A 21,259-nucleotide genomic window follows, 5' to 3' on the forward strand; every position below is an offset into this window, starting at 1 on the left:
GCAGCTATATTTAAAGTTGCTTCGGTAAAAACTGTGGTTTCAGTGCCTGATGCTGTGTGTGCACAGCATCATTTCCCCTTTCAGTGTTTCATGTTTATGTGCTGTGTTAATATTTGTAAAAATGTGAAGTATCGTTCTACAGAATTTAACATGTAGACTGAAATAGAGGAACTTCTGATAAAAATCATTTAAATCAGATAATAGCAAAAATAGTCAAGTTCTCAGAAAGTAGACAGGAAGCACTGATCACCACACAGGAACTTACATGAGCAAGAGTTGTCGTCAGAAACGGGGTGTATTTCTGTGACTGTTTGTGAGTGTTTCAGCTTGTTTGTGTCATTGTGAAAGAGAAGAAGAGAAAGATGTCTGGAACCCGTAGCCTCTGCTGCCATGTCACCACCGCGACCCTCTTATGTGCCATCTTTTATCTGGTAACAGCTTTATATACAAGCACATATAGACACTGTATGCAATGTGTGTTTACATAGTTACAATTAAGTCATTACTGCCTTCCTGTTCTTATCCACTAGTTGTAATTGTTTGCAGTAACTCATGTTCGTATAGGATTTGTTTGCAGTAGTTCTAGAGACTTCCTAGAGTAGATATGTAAAGGACGGCATGGCCATTTTGTTGCTGTTTACTTGTTGTTTATTCACTGCTTACACTTAATGGAGAAGTTTGTGCATTTACAGGAAGCAGGCGCCATTTTAAAGTCTCATCACAGTCGGATTCAATATTGACTGTTCTTTTTATCACAATGTTTGTTACAGCGCTAGCCATCTCTTTATCTAAAGCTGATATTTATTTAGCAACCAATAGATAAGATAGATAGAGATACTAACTACATACATAGACTACTAAGAAACAATTTCACATCATGATCTAAGGGAAAGAAAAATGAGTGAGAAATAATGTTCCAGGTTGAGTTGATAATGCTTTTATGAATACCTAAACCACATTATATAATTGTGAGCATCATCAGTTTAGGAATAAATATTCTTACAGGAAACCGTCTGTCAGCCAGGTTGTATTTAAGCTTCCATAGGATATCTAGCTGAGGGAGGAGGTTGTGTCTATGTTATGTAATTTACACTTTTACAGGTTTTTCTGAATGAGCCGCTGTTCTTGTGTAACTTGTTCTGTTGGTGTTGGCTCGGAGGAGAGAGACCAAACACGCCAGCTGCCAGAATACACACAAACTGAGACACACATTTACCTTTATGAATTCATTCTGTTACATTCATTTCATCTGTACCCTCTGTGTGTGTGTCTCTCTAGATTGTTAATGGGCTGACGTTGGTGGGCATCATTCTAACGGTTTCACTGGATAAAGACGCAATTTCTGTCCCCTATCATGAATCAAAGGCTAACAGGGGGCACCGTGTCTGTGAGTTCACACCACTCAGCCACTTCATTCAGACATTAAATGAGTTTCAGAAGTTAAATGTTTCTTTTGAATTTCCGAATTTGTAGCAGTAGTAAACAATACATTGTATGGGTCAAATGATTGATTTTCTTTAATGCCAAAAGTCATTAGGATATTAAGTAAAGATCATGTTCCATGAAGATATTTTGTACATTTCCTACCGTAAATGTATCAAAACTTAATTTTTGATTATTAAGAACTTAATTTGGACACATTTAAGGGTGATTTTCTCAATGTTTAGATTTTTTTGCACCCTCAGATTTTCAAATAGTTGTATCTAGCCTATTTATTCAGGAAAGCTCATTTATGACTGGTTTTAACTTCAAATTTAATTGACATTTTGAATTGCAGATTGTCATTGAACTCAGACTTTTAGTCCCCACTGGATGTGTGGATTTTGTAATCTTGTTAATAAAAAAACACCTTTAGTTTATCTGTAAAAAAAAAAACAACTAACAAAATATCTTTATATATTTAAATGATGCATTTGAGTATAAGACATACATTAATTAATCATTTACCACAAAATACCAATAGACATTAAAATACCAATAGATGATATAGAAATAATTTATGATATTAAATTGTAATTCATTCAAATTCTTTCTCTGTTTCTCTTCAGTTGACATCAGCACTGATATCCTGATGCTGCTTCTGATGTCGATCTCTGCTGTGCTGGTCTTCTTCTCTAAACGCAAGGTACATGCACATGTTTATTGCCGCTGACTAAAAAATACAGTTTCCATCTATACTTTAAACATAAATAAATGTGAAATGTGGTTTATGAGGAGAAAAATACAAAATATATCTGAATTCATGAACAACTGCATGGATATTAATTAAATAAAATGTAGTTAATGATTTAATTTTATTTTTATTTATTGTTAAACATTAAATATTACATAAAGTGAATTGCAATTGGTAGCTATATACTTGAGCATAATAAAATGATCATATATCATGTTATGATGTAGTAAAAAAAAAAATTATTTTCTTTTTCCTGCCTTTGTTTTGTCTTATCTGCTCATCAATGCTGCATTTATTTGATTAAAAATACAGAAAAATTGTTGCAATGTAAAATAGTGGTTTTCTATTTTAATATACTTTTAAACCGGAATTATTTCTGTGATGTAAATATGAATTTTCAGCATCATTACTCCAGTCTTCAGTGTCACATGATCCTTCAGAAATCATTCTACTATTCTGACTTATTATCAATGTTGGAAACAGTTGTGCTGCTAAATATTTTTTTGAAATCTGTGATACTTTTCGCAGGATTCTTTGATGAATAAAACGATAAAACTAATAGCATTTATTTAGAGAAATCTGAACCACCATTTAAAGTTTGGGGTCAATAAATCTTTTCTTTCTTTCTTTTTTTTGTAAAGAAATGAATAATTTTATTCATCAAGAATGTGATGATTGATAAAAAGTGATAGTAAAGATTTAATGTTAGAAAACATTAAAAGAAAATGCTGTTCTTTTTAACGTTTTATTCATCAAAGAATCCTGAAAAAACTATCACAGGTTCCAAAAAAATATTAAGCAGGACAACTGTTTGAACACTGATAATAAATCAGCATATTAGAATGACTTCGGAAGAATCGTGTGACGCTGAACACTGGACGTAAATGGCTGATAAAAATTTAGCTTTGCATCACAGAAACAAATTCTATTTTAAACTATATTAAATATTAGAAAACCAATTTTAAATTGCAATAGTATTTCATAATATTACTTTTTTGGTATTTTTGATCAAATAAATGAAACTTTGATGAGCATAAGTACAGAAGCCCTAAAAAAAACCATAAAAAAATCTTACTGATACCAAACTTTTGAACAGCAGTGTATATATATGTGTGTGTGTGTGTGTACATAAATATATATATATATATATATATATATACACATTATTATACTATGATTTCTGTTCTGTTTGAATGCACACCAAATTCAGCACAGCAAATAACATACTCTAATAAATACTCATTGGTTGGGGAATTTACAAGAACAACAATAAATGTGTGCGACTGAAGTCAAATATACGTACTAAATTTGTAATGAAACGATCTGTGGGGTGGTTATACCTTTTAAATAAGTCTGGTCTGTTTTTGTTTTATTGGATGTGTATGCATGTGTGTGCGTAAGTGTGCATAAGCAGTGGTTTAGTGTGTGCGAGTGTGCACCTTAGATTTTCAACTCTATAGCCGACACCAATATTTACCCAGCTTCCAGAAAGAGAGCTTGTCTCAATATTTATGAAGGTGGTGAAACACGGAATCCTAACACTCTCTCCAAACTACACATTTTAAATCTGATCAGTCTATAACAGAGAAAAATAGTTTTGTTTTTTCTCTCAATGTATTTCTGTTTTCTATATGGAGTGTTAATGATTGAATGTGTGATGGAAAGAAATTTCAACCCTTTGTTTCTCTCTGTTTAAGGGCCCGATGTTTGTGCTGCCTTTTGTGCTGATGATGTTTGTGGAGCTCAGTCTGAGTTTTCTGCACCTGTTTAATAGAGCCTGGGGTCTGCTGGTGACCCCCACCTATAGAGACACGCTGGAAATTGTAGTGAGATACATAACATGCTTATTTTGACACAGCCGTGACTACTTCATGGCTATTAAGATTTTAATTTAACACAATTCTACCCAGTTAATGTGTACTTGTGTGAATGTCTTTAACAGAAGAGTCAGAGGAGAGTTGAAAGGTTGAATGAGGAGGATATTGGCGAACTCACCATGGACTACTCTATTCTCTATATGCTGATCATATTGCTGAAGGTATAAAACCTAATCCAATCCAATCCAATCAAGTATAATGGGCTTCAAACTAGGATTCAAAATTATATTCAAACTAGAAAAGAAATATATTTGTTATACACTACCAGTGAAACATTTTTGGACAGTAATTTTTTAAAGAAGTCTCTTCTGCTCACAAAGCCTGCATTCATTTGAATCGAAATACAGCAAAAGCAGTAATATTGTGAAATATTTTTACTATTTAAAATTACTGCTTTCTATCGGAATATATTTTAAAATGTAATTTATTCCTGTGATCAAAGCTAAATTTTCAGCATCATTCCTCCAGTCTTTAGTGTCACATGATCCTTCAGAAATCTTTCTGATTTGCTGTGGAAACATTTATTATTATTATCAGTTTTCAAAACCGCTGAGTAAATTTTTTCAGGTTTCTTTGATGAATAGCAAGATTCTAGATACTTTTATTTAGGAAGGATGCTTTAAATTGATCAAAAGTGACGATAAAGACATTTATAATGTTACAAAAGATTTCTATATCAGATAAAAGCTGTTCTTCGGAACTTTCTCTTCTTCGAAGAAATCTGAAGAATTCTACTTGGCTGTTTCCAACATAATAATAATAATGATAAATGTTTTTTGAGAAGCAAATCAGAATAGTAGAATGATTTCTGAAGGATCATGTGACTGGAGTAATGATGATAAAAATTCAGCTTTGAAATCACAGAAATAAATTACATTTTAAAATATATTTCAATAGAAAACCGTTATTTTAAATAGTAAAAATATTTCAAATTTTTTCTGTTTCTGTACTTTAGATTAAGTGAAGCCTTGGTGAGCAGAATAGACTTTTTTTAAAAAAACATTAAACATCTTACTGTTCAAAAACTTTTGACTGGTACTGTATTGAAATATAGTTTATATTTTTTAAATATTTATTAGCCAAGACACTTTTTTATTTAATGCATGCTGAATACAAGTATTAATTTCTGTAAAAATAGTAAAATTTTTAATAGTAATATGTATATATAAAATTATGATCAGTGTTGAGGAAAGTTACTTTTAAAAGTAATGCATTACAATATTGAGTTACTCCCTAAAAAAGTAACTAATTATCTACTTAGTTACTTTTTATGGAAAGTAATGTGTTACGTTACTTGTGTATTACTTTTTAAATCTGAGCAGGGCTTGCTTGTTTGTTTTTAATATAAAAAGTTCTATTTTTGGCAAATGAAAAGTAAGAAAGAAAAGTAAATTCACGTCTTTACAGTAGAGCACAGAAGAAAAAATGTCAACTCTTCAGCAATTAAAAAAAGCAAAACAAATGTTGGATTATCTTGAGTAATTTTTGCTTATTAGTGTGGATGAATTGGATCATCGAAGGTCGGCAGCAAAGACATCAGTTAATTAAATGGGATTAAATACATAAAGGATATTTGTATTATTTAACATATTTAATTTTGCAGGTTTGCATTGAATTTCAATGTTTTTATTCATTTTGAGAAATACTGTATCTGTTTTTTTAGTGAGTGAGATGAATTAATGCATGTTCACATTTATTCTAGAACTAAAGTAACATCGTACTCACAATTTCTCTCCACTTGGGGACAGAGAGCTTTTAATCAATAAATGGGGGAAAAGTAACTCAGATATTTTCTTGTCAATTAAAAATTAATGCGTTACTTTACTAGTTACTTATTACGTAACTGGCGTTAACACTGATTATGATATATGTCATCTCAATAACTAACTCACCTATAACAACACCTATATTCACATACAGTGTTGTTTTGTCTGCTGGTCTGATTTGTACAGTCTAAAGCAAAGCTTTTTTAGCTGTAGAAGAGGGAATGTAAGGGGGATTTGAGGTATGAACGTGATGTATAGAGCCAGTCATAAAAGTATGTTCTGTCCTTGAGAAGTATTCGGGGAAAAAGTAGAGGGAAATTGAACTGCACTCAGGATGGTTTTTGCATATAAGTGTGTGTTCATTTATATGTTTGGAATGATTCTGTGCATTTGGGCTTTTATTAGTATCTCTGTGTTTTCTGTGTAGGTGTATGCCCTTCAAGTGTCAATGAAGTGTTTCTATGCCCTGAAGGCAGAAAGGATGGCTGTCGTCAATGTTGACACTGGAAATACTGTGACAGTGAGTGCATTTATAGTGGAGTTTGTTTTCAGTGTCACACGATACAGCAGTTTCAGTGTTGTTGTTGTATAACATTTACATTTCTTGTGCATATATGTGACCCTGGTCATTTTTTTGAAATTGAGATTTATATATCATCCAATGATAAGGGTAATGTTTTTAAAAAAAATCCATTGATGTATGGTTTGTTAGGATAGGAAAATATTTCACAGAGATATAAGAATTTGAAAATCTGATATCTGAGGGTGCAAAAAATCTAAATATTGAGAAAATCGCCTTTAAAGTTATCTAAATGAAGCTCGTAGCAATGCATATTCCTAATCAAAAATTAAGTTTTGGTATATTTATGGAAGGAAATGTCCAAAATATCTTCATGGAACATGATCTTTACTTAATATCCTAATGATTTTTGACATAGAACAAAAATTAATAATTTTGACCTATACAATGTATTGTTGGCTATTGCTACATATATACCCATGCTTCTTAAAGGAACACTCCACTTTTTTTTGGAAATAGGCTCATTCTCCAACTCCCACCGAGTTAATAAATTGAGTTTTACCGTTTTGAAATCCATTCAGCCGTTCTCCTGTTCTGGCGATATCACTTTTAGCATAGCTTAGCATAGATCATTGAATCCTATTAGACCAATAGCATCGCGTTCAAAAATGACCAACGAGTTTTGATATTTGTCCTATTTAAAACTTGACACTTCTGTAGTTATATTGTGTACCAAGACCGACAGAAAATGCTGTGGTTTTCCAGGCCGATAAGATTAGGAACTACACTCCCATTCCGGCGTAATAGTCAAGGAAGTTTGCTGCCGTAACATGGCCGAAGCAGGCGCAGTAATATCACGCAGTCCCTGAAATTAATTCCCAGCTAGTTTAGCACATGTGCTGCGTGATATCACTGAGCCTGCTTCGGCCATGTTACGGCAGCAAACTTCCTTGACTATTACGCCGGAATGGAAGTGTAGTTCCTAATCTTATCGGAATGAGCATATTTCCAAAAAAAAAATGGAGTGTTCCTTTAAGACTGGTTTTGTGGTCCAGGCTCACCTATATCATAAACCTCTAATTCCAAGCCACTGCCCAATCCATTCTGCAGACACATTTTAGTGATTGTTTAACACAAATAGGTCAACTATATGTAGTTATTTAATAATAATTTGGTGATAAATCATTTGGATATGTGTTGTGTTTTTGACTAACAGGTGAAGCTGCCTTCGTATGATGAGGCTCTCAAGATGAAAGTAGAAGACACACCCCCTACCTATAATGCACCTTAAAATGAATGTGTACTTCAAGCAAGGTTTTATGATGCAAAATGCAAAAAAACCCTTTGGGTTTAAACCACAAATATTAAGCACAGACATTCACACGCATGCTAACAACCACATGCAACACACACAGGCATAGCTATGCTTACATGTAACATCTATGCTTTTACAAAATAAAAAAGTAATTAATTGATTTATGTGTTTTAGATTATTGTGTCCTTACTGGCAGGGGAATCATGGTAAAGGGAGGCAGGGCATTCTGTTTAAACAGTAACGTAACCACTGTCATGTTTATCGTAGGTAGATCTGGTTTTACGATTATGAGATAGTAACTTGAAGCTGTTTGTGTAAGAAAAGACGGGAAATTGAATTCCTGTAATGACCATTTTAATTGCTTGATATAACTGCATAAAATTCAAACGCATAAATCTTGACATCATGCTCAATAATACATGACAAAATATACAGTGAAGATCAAAATGATAGAACCTATAATTTACTTACCTATAATTTTTAAGGTCACTGCTTAGTCCTATTTGAAGTTATCCTAACAGGAGTAGAAAGGGCAGTTTTTTAAAGTTAATATTTGAAAAAGAACTCAAAATTAGATAACACTTGACTACAAACTATTTGTGTTAATCTGGCAGCTGGTGCTAATCATCGGATGCAAAACTCACTTTTACATGTTGTTTGAACATTAATGTGGGTTGGCAGTTTGTGTACACAACCACCCTACAATGATAAAAATCCACCCAATGGTATTTTTTTAATCTTTAAAAGTAATGTCCCGTTTTTAAAATCAGGTTATTCTCAGCTTCTTGTCAGTGTGAGGACACATCAACAGAGGCCACTCCCACGATAGTTGATTGACATTAGCGCCTTACCTTAGACCCACCCTCACCGAGCTGAAACAGTCCGACTTTGACTGCCATTGTGTGACTCAGGTGCAGGGGAAGACAAGAATGTCTCAGATTGAGGTGTTCTGTTATTTGATGTAGTAATGAACATAGCAGTTGTAATTCATCATTTATTTCCGACATCTGAGCTGCTGAAGATGCAGCTATTTAACGTTACTTTCGTTTTTGAAGGGAAATCACAGATCCCGATCTACTTATGCATCTATGTTTATGCGAATCATTCCTGATGCAGCTTCACCCACAGCAGAAGTGAGTATAAGGGTTTCTTAATTATGTGCTAGTTAGCAAGTTTCGTGGCTAAATGCAGCTACAGTAAACATTACAGCTCGTCATCCCACAGCAGGGAGGGGCGGAGCGAGCAGAGCTCATTAGCATTTAAAGGAACATGCAACAGAATAGGTAAAAGTGTTTTTTACAGTACCATTGAGGAATTTTAACCAAAGTATTTTATAGACTTCTCATTATGACCCTAAAGAATCATATCAGCTTGTGGAAAATGGGCATCCGATGACCCCTTTATTATGACAAACCCTATTTAACTGGCAGCATTCCTCCAATTTTCACTAAGATGCAAGATGACTAAAACCCTGCGACAGGAGGTTGTCCGGATGAAGTCCGAAGGGATGTCCTTTTCAGCCACTGCAAGAGAAGTTGGCCATTCTGAATCTGTGATTTCTCGAATATTGCAGGTTTACAATGACACTAGTTACTTCAGGTCCCCCAAAAAGGCTGGTCGCCCACGTAAGACAAATGCATGGGAAGACAGGATAATCCAGAGACTCTCAATAGGGAATTGGTTCAACACTGCAGCTGGAAGTGCTACCATACAGGGTAGGGATTTGTCTGAGGGTGTTTAAGAGAAGTCCGACTGACCAACCCTCTAATCAGCAAAGAGAATCAAAATGCTAAACTCAACTTTTTGTGTGGAGAAAGGAGAACTGGTCCAAAGTTTACTTCAGTGATGAGAGCAAGTTTAATTTATTTGGGTGTGATGGGAAACATTTTGTTTCAGCATCAAATTGAGGAAAGACTGAAGCCTAAGTGTATAAGAAATACAGTGGAAGGTGGAGGAGGATGTGTCATGGTTTGGGAAACCAGATCTCATGACAAATGTACCTGTGGGAACTTTTTCGCAAGACGCGAAATACAACCATACCACCATGTACGTTTCGCAATTTTCATGCAAGACACTACTCCCATCACACTGCAAAACGGGTAAAGCAGTCCTTTGAAACTAAGGACACTAAAAATAATGAAACGGACCAGATCTAAACCTGATTGGAAAATCCTTGGCGACAAAGTTATGGCTAAGAAACTCGCTACAGCTACCAAACTATGAGAGTGAAAGAAGGGTGGACCAAGATCACACCAGGGCAGTGTGAGAAACTAGTGATGTCCGGTGGCTGCAGATGCCCTGAAGTTGTAAAAAGCAAGGGCCTCTACGCTTCCTACTACTTTTCGACAGTTATAACCCTTCAGAATTTTAGTTCTAATCTTCTTTTGTGCTACAGTGATATTCCTTCGAATTTTGGACAATGAAGATTAACAATATTTTAGAAAAAATCAAGTATTTATTAATTGTTCTCAAATTTTGGTATCCACTGTATATAAAGTATTTAAAATATGTATTTATATAACTTTATATACTTTAGTTATTATTCCACTTAATTTGGTCAATAGCTACACATTTGTAGATTTCAAAAACAATTATAAAGAGCTTAAGCTTTTTTCCAGGAGACTGATGGTGCTAGAAAAAAAACCCTTTAATGTTCTTGTCAAAGTTACTGGCACACTTCACATGGCTTTTTCCGGCAGGTTAGGGATGGATGGAAGCAGGAGAAACAGCATGTGTTCAGAAACCTTAATTGCGGTGTTATGCAATATATAAAACAAACACACACACCTCATTTACATAGACAAACAGGGGACTACCGGATAATTATTTTTGGAGTGTTCCTGGGTACTTCACAAGCATTTTTAAAGGGTTACTCACCCTTATCTTTCCAAACTCATTTGACTTTCTTATCTGGGGGAAAAAGGTTGTTTAGCAGAATGTTTTAGGCACCGTCTTTTAAATAGTGAAAGCGGATGGTGACCAGGGCTGTCAAGCTCAAAAATACAAAAAGCATTAAAGTTTTTAATACAGTTTGTGATTTTAAAGGCATACACATTTTTTTTTTTTTTTTTTTGAGGAACTGGCTAAAATTTTAATCATTGACTGATAATCTTGCTTAACTCTGCGAAAATATCTCCTTTCATGTTCCAGAAGAAAGTCGTACAGGTTTAAAAAGTCTTGACAGTGACAAAAAATAATGAATGAAATCTTTAACTACTTTGTACTTACAGGTGCCAATGTGGCCCACACCTCTAGCAGCGTGATCAACTTTTATCTCACAGACACTGGCCTGCATGTGCTCACATGGATACTCGCATTTACCAGCAGACACACTAGACACTGCATGGTGCATATAGTAGAAAAACACAGACGTACACGTACACATAGTCGGAACAGAGACGTCTGTGTTGGATCAGGTATGGAGGCTTCCCACATAATTCCTGTGCATAAATTCCTGCGTGTGTGAGATTAATTTGAGAGGAAAAGTGCCCAGAAAAGACAGATTCATCGTAATGTTTATTTGAGTTCAACCCCAAGCTAGAGACCCCTCCTAGGGCTCCAAATGAACTCGGTTTCCCTTACACAAACACATACACAGATCAAGGTGTGTTTGTCTTTCCTACCCAAACTCTAGGTTTTTCAGAGCAGGTATACCCCCCTCCCCCCTAAACAGCCCGTACACCTCGGGGGAGATGGATTTGAGGGCGGCGTCTCCTAACTTAAGTGTGTATCTGTGAATATGTGTGTGTTGATAACCTGCAAGTTTCCCTCTCTGTGAATCAGTCTGTCTCTGGTTGTCGAGCAGGTCATTAGGACTCACGCCGCATTACAGTATGGCATTGCTGGGGTTTGTGATGCTGCTATGCATCCTGGGAGCTCAAGCCACCATGGATCTGAGAAATGCTGCTGCTATGGGTAAGAATCATTAACAGACTGCATCATTAACAGATCCATCAATGTCATTCATTTATCAGTGGATAATAATAACCCAGTAATGTTTTGCTGTTAAAAACTCAGACTCACAAAATGAGTCTATTTATCCGTTAACTAATTGGTCAGATCAGTGTAGTTGTGTATCTTGCTGAAAACAGGTTAGTGCAGGTTGACCTTCATGCTACAGAAATATGGACTAACCCAATTGTTGGGTTAAAAATGTAATAAAAAAATGTTAACCCAACAGTTGGGTTAGTTCATATTTGACCCAAAGTTGGGTAGAAACAACCCAAAGCGTGTAATCATAACCACAAAGAATAGCAAAAATGCAGGTCAACCAGCATTTTTTTTTTTTTTTTTTTTTTTGCTGAAGCTGGTTTAAAGCGATAGTACGCCAAAAAAAATGCAAATTTGGTCATTTACTTATCCTCATGTTGTTGTCAAAATGATTTCTTTGAATGAATGAATAAATTTCTTCTGCTGAACACAAAAGAAGATGTGGAAGTCAATGGTTACCAGCAACTGTTTGGTTCCCACCATCCTTTAAAATATCTTCTTTTGTCTTATTAATAGAAGAAAGAAACTCATACAGGTTTGGAACAACATGAAGGTGAGCAAACGATGACTGAATTTTTGTTTTTTTTATTTTTTTTTATGCATAAATACATGCAGACCATGATATTATATTTCCCTATATATTTGTTTTACACAACAATTTGGATGGTAGAGTTTAGCATGTGACCTTTGACCTTTAAGAGCAAGTACTGTGAAGCCTTAATTTTCTTCACCTATTCAAATTTCTGTGTAGAATTATATTATTTCCTCTTGTGTTCAAAATCATTTTCTGTGTTCTAAAGCTACGTTTAGAGAATCTGTAACTAAAATATTGTTTTATTTGCAGAGGTATATATGTGTTAAATAAATACCAGAGAAACTTCAATCAAGTGGGTAATTAGGGTTATGTTTCCAGTGGTTGTACATAACTTGTATGTCTTCTAGGAAAATGTGTTTTTAAGGTTTCAAATGTCACTATATATTTACACAAAGAGGCCCTGTACTGCATAAGAGTGTGTGTGTGTGTGTGTGTGTGTGTGTGTGTGCATGTGAATTTGTGTGTGCATACATACCTGAGGCTGAATGTATAATCAATGGGAGTTATTATGAGAACAGCCAGCACTGTACATTTATTGAGTTACCTGCAGACTGCAGTCTGGCTTTTCACTCTCACTTTTTCCCCTCACCCCAGTATGTTTGATACTGATTAAAAGTCTGGGGTGAGAAAGATTTTTTTCTTTTGAAAGAAATGAATACTTTGATGCATTAAATACATCAAAAGTGACAGTAAAGAGATTCCTTCCTGTTTCATATACATGCTGTTATTTTAAACATTCCATTTCATTCTGAAAAACAAATGCAAGTTTCCAGAAAAATATTAAGCAGCACAACTGTTTTTAACATTGATAATAATAAATGTGACCCAGGTCCACAAAACCAGTCTTAAGTAGCATGTAGCAATAGCCAAAAATACATTGTATGGGTCAGAATGATCATTTTTGTTCTATGCCAAAAATCATTAGGATATTAAGTAAAGATTATGTTTCATGAAGATATTTTGTACATTTCTTTTTTTACTCAATTTTTGATTAGCAATATGCATTGCTAAGAACTTCATTTGCACAACTTTAAAGGTGATTTTCTCAGTATTTCGATTTTTTGCACCCTCAGATTCCAGATTTTCAAATTGTTGTATCTTGGCCAAATATTGTCCTATCCTATTAAAAACCATACATCTATGGAAAGCTTTATTCATATCATTTGTGATTTATTGTGGTCCATGAGACACTAAAAACTGAATTAATGGCTGCTGAAAAACAGCTTTGTTGTTACAGGAATATATTACATTTTAGAATATATTAAAATAGAAAACATTTTAAAATATTACTGTTTTTACTGCATTTTTTAAACACTGCAGAGCATAATAGACTTCTTCTCTTCATTCTTTCACTGTTTCCAGCTGCAGGCTTGTGTAGCACCAAACCCACTGATGTGGTGTTCATCATCGATAGCTCTCGAAGCGTCCGTCCCTCTGAGTTTGAGCAGGTCAAGGTCTTCATGGCCAAAGTAATTGACGGTTTGAACATTGGGTCTGATGCTACTCGCGTGGGCGTCGTAAACTACGCCAGTCGGGTGAAGAACGAGGTCTCTCTGAAGTCCCACAAAACCAAGGCCGCGCTGGTCAAGGCCGTGTCCAAGATTGAGCCACTGTCCACCGGTACGATGACCGGCCTCGCCATCCAGTTTGCCATGAACGCGGCCTTCAGCGAAGCAGAGGGAGCACGTAAATCCCCTGGCATCAACAAGGTCAGAATCTTAACAATCCCATAAAACCACCATATTGGCATCATTAACAATGTTAAGCCTCTTTGGCAATATGCATCTGGTGTTATGTAATCCGGCCCCAGCGAACATGCAGTTTTAGATCAAATATATCATTAATAAATATTCACAGGTGGCCATTATTGTGACTGACGGCAGACCGCAGGATAACATCCGTGACATTGCAGCAAGAGCACGGGAGGCCGGCATTGAGATATTCGCCATTGGAGTGGGTCGTGTGGACATGACCACGCTCAGACAGATGGCCAGCGAGCCTCTCGAGGATCACGTGGACTACGTGGAGAGCTACAGCCTCATTGAGAAGCTCACCAAGAAGTTCCAGGAGGCCTTCTGTGGTAAGAAGAGGGTGAGAGGAAGAAGGGGAGGGAATAGAGGTCTGGAGACTCACCATGGTCGATGATATTAAAGGTGTCTGTACAACAAAGGGCATTAGGGAATCCATAGGGCATGTTAGCATTAATCTCACCTCCAGATGTAGATCTCCACCCTGTGCTTGATGCTCCACTGCACTCGGGTCTCTGGGGGAGGAAGTATAAAAGCATGTGTAACCACTGATGTGATTGTAGTCAGTGCAGTGGTTCTCAGCTTGCTGATATTAGAGTTTTCAAACTATTTCAAACTATAAAAGGTTGAGAACCAATGCAGTAGAAAGTCTGAATCAGAGCAACAGCCACCTGAGACAAACACTAAAACTTTTATTTTTCTCCAGGCCTCAGGTGTCTGAATCTCTGACATGTTTCTGTGTGTTTTAAAGATTTGCTGTTCCATTTGAGCACAGCGGATTGTTAAAACGCATTGATTTTCTTGAGTTCCCACTTCACATAGAGTAATTCTCTCCTTGCTAACCCTTCCTTCCCCCATCCGGTGTGTGTGTGTGTTACATTCATGGTAGCGGTTGTGTCGGACCTATGCGCGACAGGCGATCATGACTGTGAGCACATTTGCATCAGCACACCCGGATCTTTCAAGTGTGCCTGCAGAGAGGGATTTACACTCCAGGGCGACGGCCGATCTTGCAAGGGTGAGTATATATGAATGTTAGGTAAGTGTCAAAGACATGAGATAAAAGACTTCATAGACGTGCTGTTTTTGATGTACTGTGTATAAAACCACTGCTTTAGGATGAATCAGATTCTTAATGGTCGAGAGATATTTTATCTTGCACAACCTACTGACCAAACATATTCACTCTGAGCAAAACAAACAAGCTACTATCATGTGACTAAAAAACTTACTAATAATTTAACATCAAGTGTACCACAAGGGTTTAAAGACTCATTTTTCGAGTGTGAGAAAATATTTTTTACATTATACTGAAGCCAAAGCAAGCTTTTGTAAATATTATCTGGAAAATGTTTACTTTGATGTAAGGTGATATTTTTTTCACCCACTATTAGAGTAATGTTAGATGTAATCCATATCCTGTCTCATGTAATCGCTCAATCAGTGATTTAATCGCGCAAAGACGTCAATAAACAGCTTGTAATGTTACATAACGTCATATTTACCACAGAAACATTCCGTCACCATAAACTCTTTAGTCAGCTAGAAAAATTAACTATAGAGAGGAGCATTTTGCTAAATAAATGCACTATATAACATTATTATTTTTTTTACTGTTATTCAGTGTTTATGTTTTAATTAAATGTGTCAAATTTTTATGACAGTCACCATTTAAATGTTTATATTCAAAAAACTAATTTGAGTACCTACTGTTGAAAACTGGTGCTGTTAATAGAATCAGGTAAAAAGTTTAAAGAGGTCACAAGTTTACATCTTCCTTTCAGAATCTGCAAAATGTTAATTATTTTACCAAAATATTAGGGGTTTTATACAAAATGCATGTTATTGTTTATTCAGTACTGACCTGAATAAGAGATTTCACATAAAACATGTTTACATATAGTCCACAAGAGAACATAATAGTTAAATTTATAAAAACGACTCCGTTCAAAAGTTTACATCCCCTTGATTCATAATATGTAAAATGTGATAAAAATGTGTTCTTACCTGAATGATTTTGTTCTTACCTGAGTGTTTTTTTTGTTTAGTGATAGTTGTTCATGAGTTCCTTGTTTGTCCTAAACAGTTAAACTGCCTGCTGTTCTTCAGAAAAATCCTTCAGGTCCCATAAATCCTTTGGTTTTCCAGCATTTTTGTGTATTTGAACCTTTTACAACAATGACTGTATGATTCTGAGAGCCATCGTTTCTCACTGAGGACAACTGAGGGACTATTGCAACTATTACAGATGCAACTATTACAGAAGGTTCCAGGGGAGATAACTTTTTGAATTTGAAGATCAGGGTAATTTAACTTATTTTTTATTCTGGGAAACACGTAACTATCAACTGTAGCCTCTGAAGGGCAGTACTAAATGAAAAAAAAAAAATATGATGTTTAGGCAAAATAAGAAAAATGTACAAATCTCCATTCTGTTCAAAAGTTTTCACCCCTGCTCTTAAGGCATCGTTTTTCTTTCTGGAGCATCAGAGAGTGTTTGAATCTTCTGTAATAGTTGCATATGAGTCCCTCAGTTGTCCTCAGTGTGAAAAGACAGATCTCAAAATCATACAGTCATTGTTGGAAAGGGTTCAAATACACAAAAATGCTGGAAAACCAAAGAATTTGTGGGACCTGAAGGATTTTTCTGAAGAACAGCGGGCAGTTTAACTGTTCAGGACAAACAAGGGACTCATGAACAACTATCACTAAACAAACAAACAAACAAACAAAAAAAAACACAGCTGTGGATCATTCAGGTAACAACATGTCAACTTTGAAAATATTTTTTTTAATTAATTTTGTAAAACTATTTTATTTCTCTCTCAAATTTCTGGTTGACCCCCAGATCCATCTTGCGGTCCCCTGGGGGTTCCTGGACCCCTGTTTGGAAACTTATGAGTTACCATAAACATACTTTGTCTCTCTCTTATCCCAGCTTGCAGTAATGCAGCCACAGACGTGGTCTTTGTGATCGACGGCTCCAAGAGTGTGAGACCAGAGAACTTCGAACTGGTCAAGAAATGGATCAATCAGATCATTGACAAACTGGATGTGTCCGAGACAAACACTCATGTGGGACTGGTGCAGTATTCCAGCACTGTGAAACAGGAGTTCCCTCTGGGACGCTACAACAACAAAAAGGCTCTGAAAGATGCAGTGAAAAAGATGGATTACATGGAGAGGGGAACCATGACTGGCCAGGCCATCGGTTTCTTGGTGGACAACAGCTTCAGTCCTAACCAGGGTGCCAGACCCGGAGTGGACAAGGTCGGTATTGTCTTCACCGATGGCAGGTCACAAGACTACATCGGAGACGCCGCCAGGAAGGCCAAGGACAATGGTTAGAAAAGAAAAACACACAGAAATGCAATGCAACGAGTAATGTGTATGAGTATGTTTTTTTTTTACAGTGTGCTGTGTCTGTGCTTTAGGCTTTAAGATGTATGCTGTGGGTGTTGGCAATGCTGTTGAGGACGAGCTGAGAGAAATTGCCTCCGAACCTGTCGCTGACCATTACTTCTACACGGCTGACTTCAAAACCATGAACCAAATTGCTAAGAAGCTGCAAATCAATGTTTGTCAAGGTAAATAAAATCACGAAAAATCCTTTAAACAAGCATTTCATCAACTGAATTTGTTTTTACTGTCCTGTTACTTGCAGAGGAAGATCCCTGTGAATGTAATTCCGTTGTCAAGTTCCAGAAAAAAGTGGAGGAGGCACTACAGGCATTAACAAAGAAATATATCCTTTCCTGTCTTTGGGTGTTCGGGTTCAGGTTAAAAATTTACTCTACACAAATTCCTATTGTGCTTAGTAGTAATATTGACTTACAGAATGCTAAGAGGTGAGATGTTCCTTTATAAGGTTTTGAGATAAAACACATTTAGACTCAAAGTATGAGAATTAAAATAAAATGTAAGGAAATATTGATAAGATCAGCTTAACAGCTTATTTTTATTGGGTTTACTGGATATATCTGCCCATATTGGAATATAAAATATTGGTAATTTACTGGTTATTAGCCATAAAATTGAAACAATTATTGGCTAATAATGACCAGAATTTTTATGGAAGCCGTTTCCGCCACTGAATAAAAAATAAAAAAGGTAATTTTGACTTTTTATCTCACAATTCAGATTTTTTTTTCACGCAATCACAAGTTTACATCTCACAATTCTGACTTTTATTCTTACAATTGTGAAATTTAAACTTTAAATTAAGTCAGAATTGCATGATATAAACTTTACATCACAAAACTGTGAGTTATTAAGTCAGAATTGTAAGATATAAACTCGCAATTCTGAGAACATATCCGTTAAAACTGTATTTTTACGATTAAGATTACATCTCACAATTCTAAGAAAAAGTCAAAATTGCATGAAAAAAGATATAAAAGAGATATAAACTTGCAAACGCAAGAAAAAAAGCCAGAATTGCAAGAAATAAACTTGCAATCGCAAGAAAAAAAAAGTCAGAAGTGTTTTTATCTCACAATTCTGACTTTATTTCTTGCGATTGCAAGTTTATATCTCACAATACTGACAAAAAAGTCAAAATTGCGTGAAAAAGTCAGAATTGTGAGATATAACCTCGCAATTGCAGAAGAAAAAAGTCAGAATTGCGAGATGCAAATTCGCATTTGTGAGTTTTTATCTCGCAATTCTGACTTTATAACTCGCAATTGAGTTTATATGTCAATTCTAAGAAAAACAGTCAAAATTGTATGAAAAAAACTGTAGATATAAACTTGCAATTGCGAGAAAAAAGTCAGAAGTGTGGTTATTTCTCGCAATTATGACTTTATAACTAGCAATTGTGAGTTAATATCTCAATTCTGAGAAAAATTGTGAGATATAAACTCGCAATTGTGAGAAAAAAATGTCAGAATTGTGAGATACAAACTTGCATTTGTAAGTTTTTATCAATTCTGATAAAATTCTTATTCATTTATTTCTTTTTTATTTAGACTTCCATAAATTTTAGTATTGGCGCATCTCTAAAAGAAATATATGAGAAAAATATTTAAAGCACCAGAATGTATAAGGCATCAGAAATGTCTATAGCTGGTTAGGATGCTACTATTGCATTATTTCCTTGACAACAGCCTCACTGGAAGCTGTGACGAAAAGAATCGCTGCCCTGGAGAACAAGATTGTTTGAGAAGACATCAACATCTCATTCTCACACTGCCATCCCTTTCTTTACTTGTAAAAAAAACCCTCCTGTGACCTCTAACCCTAATGCTTAAGGTCCTCTTCTCCATTTCTTTCTGCCACTCTGCCTTCATCACTATTGTCCATGGGGATGGAGCACTGATTGTGATGGTGACCATGGTTTACCTGACCACGCTTGCTCTGAATTAGGTGTTGATTTTCAAACAGCCATCCCCCCTAACAAAACCCTGTGTGCGTTGAGTAAAAATCTTCCCATATGGTCTGAGAAGATCTTCAAATATAACCTGGACAATAAAATCTTCCCTGTGGGGAGGTGGTGTGTACATTAAATCCAGTGAAGGTTTTGTTCTGTCTTTGCTTCTCTTCATTCTACCTTTCTCAACATCATACTTCCAGATTTTGCCCCGAAAATTTTTTATTTTATATGGAGTATATATATGGTAATTTAATATAAGAATTGACTTGAAATAAATGTGTGAATGCTTGATCATTTTCTCAAATAAAAGCACACACAAAAGCAGACACAGCACACGCACGTAACTCACAGGCAAACATTCACTGACTTGGCAAGTGCTAAACAAACCGCTTGTGATGATTCAATAAAATCCAATTTTGTGTCTGTCTTTGTTTGTCGTGTCCTTGTTTTTGTGTGTCGAACAGCTGTGCATTAAGCCTGATTTCACTTTAATGCACGGTTACATAAGAGGTGTTCAGCGAAATTATTAGGAGCCCCAGGTACAGAGGGATGTATAGTGTAAGCATAAGGGTCTGTGTGTACATGTGTAGCAGCTGTAGTTATATAACATCAGCAGTAATGAAAGGTCATAGATGAAGTGAATGAGGCTTTCTCTCATCAACTAGAGTCTTCTCGATTACACGTAATTATCTTTTTTCTTTAAGACCCAGTTTTTATGTCAGATGCAACACAGTTGTTATTTTTATGTTAAATTGTAAACCCTTTTAACATACAGTGCCTTGCAAAAGTATTCATATCCCTTCATTTTTTCACATTTTGTTTTGTTGCAGCATTATGTTAAACTGCTTTAAATGAGTTTTTCCCCACATCAATTTACACTCCATACACCATAATAATGACAAAGCAAAAACCAGATCTGCAAATTTTACAAATTTATTAAAAATAAAACACTGAAATAAGTACATTGCATAAGTATTCATACCCTTAACTCAGTACATAGTTGAAGCACCTTTACAGCCTCATGTCTTTTTGGGTATGATGTGACAAGCTTTGCACATCTGCATTTGGCAATTATCTGCCATTCTTTGCCTCACCTTTTCACCTCTCAAGCTCTGTCAGCTTGGATGGGGGCTGGCAGACATTTTCTAGAGTCCTAGTTGTTCCAATCATCTTCCATTATGGATAATGCTTCTGTGAACCTTCAATGCAGCAGATTTTTTTCTGAACTCTTCCCTAGATCATTGCCTTAACGCAATTCTGTCACTGAGCTCTACAGGCAGTTATCTTGACCTCAGGACTTTTTGCTCTGATATGCATTTTCAGCAGTTAGACCTTTTCTCAGAGGTGTGTGCCTTTCTAAATCCTACTTATTCAAATGAATTTGCCACAGTTTAACTCCACTCGAAGTGTAGTAACATCTAGAAGCAATATGAATGCTCCTGAGCTAAATTTCGAGTTTTTTGTTTTTAATAAATGTGCACAAATGTTAAAAAACTATTTTTTGCTTTGCCATTATGGATTGATGTGGGAAAAAAAAGTAATTTAAAGTAGTTTAACATTAGGCAGCAACATAACAAAATGTGAAAAAAAATGAAGGGGTATGAATAATTTCGCAAGGCACTGTAGTTGAGGCTGTTTTTAAGGCTGTTTGTTCAAGGTTTCTGAGGCTCTACCTGTCAGATAAATGCCTCTCTAGAGCAGAGCTGTTAATCATAAAAAACACTGCTCTGGCTCAAATGGTTGTAGGAAAAAAAGACATATCCAAAATTATCTAATATCCAGTTTCATTGTAAGTGTTAACTTCTACATTGTTATGTTTTTACCTAACCCTAACGACTCGCCCTCAGCTTTGTCAGGATGACTCGTTTACATATTTTTGTCCATACAGCTGTACCAAACTG

The 21,259-nt window shown here is 35.6% G+C and overlaps 2 protein-coding genes across 3 annotated transcripts; both read left to right on the forward strand.

The window, feature by feature from the left end:
• Positions 1-292: 292 nt before the first annotated feature.
• Positions 293-7,811, forward strand: laptm5 (lysosomal protein transmembrane 5). Of its 2 annotated transcripts, none has more exons than XM_073822485.1 (7): positions 293-431; positions 1,279-1,387; positions 2,049-2,125; positions 3,871-3,999; positions 4,116-4,211; positions 6,244-6,336; positions 7,553-7,811. In XM_073822485.1, exons 1-7 carry the CDS (start codon positions 363-365, stop codon positions 7,625-7,627), a joined length of 648 nt encoding a protein of 215 aa, XP_073678586.1. In that variant the 5' UTR covers positions 293-362; the 3' UTR covers positions 7,628-7,811. The 2 variants fall into 2 exon arrangements, with proteins under 2 accessions (XP_073678586.1, XP_073678587.1); XM_073822486.1 differs by having other exon boundaries at positions 3,871-3,996.
• Positions 7,812-11,436: 3,625 nt separating this feature from the next.
• On the forward strand, positions 11,437-19,785 carry matn1 (matrilin 1). The gene is made up of 8 exons (XM_073822134.1): positions 11,437-11,566; positions 13,599-13,945; positions 14,094-14,316; positions 14,874-15,002; positions 16,923-17,327; positions 17,419-17,571; positions 17,649-17,729; positions 19,099-19,785. Exons 1-8 carry the CDS (start codon positions 11,485-11,487, stop codon positions 19,146-19,148), a joined length of 1,470 nt encoding a protein of 489 aa, XP_073678235.1. The 5' UTR covers positions 11,437-11,484; the 3' UTR covers positions 19,149-19,785.
• The last annotated feature ends 1,474 nt before the right edge of the window (positions 19,786-21,259 follow it).

Source organism: Garra rufa, chromosome 17 (assembly GCF_049309525.1).
Source record: "Garra rufa chromosome 17, GarRuf1.0, whole genome shotgun sequence".
Taxonomy (NCBI): Eukaryota; Metazoa; Chordata; class Actinopteri; order Cypriniformes; family Cyprinidae; genus Garra; species Garra rufa.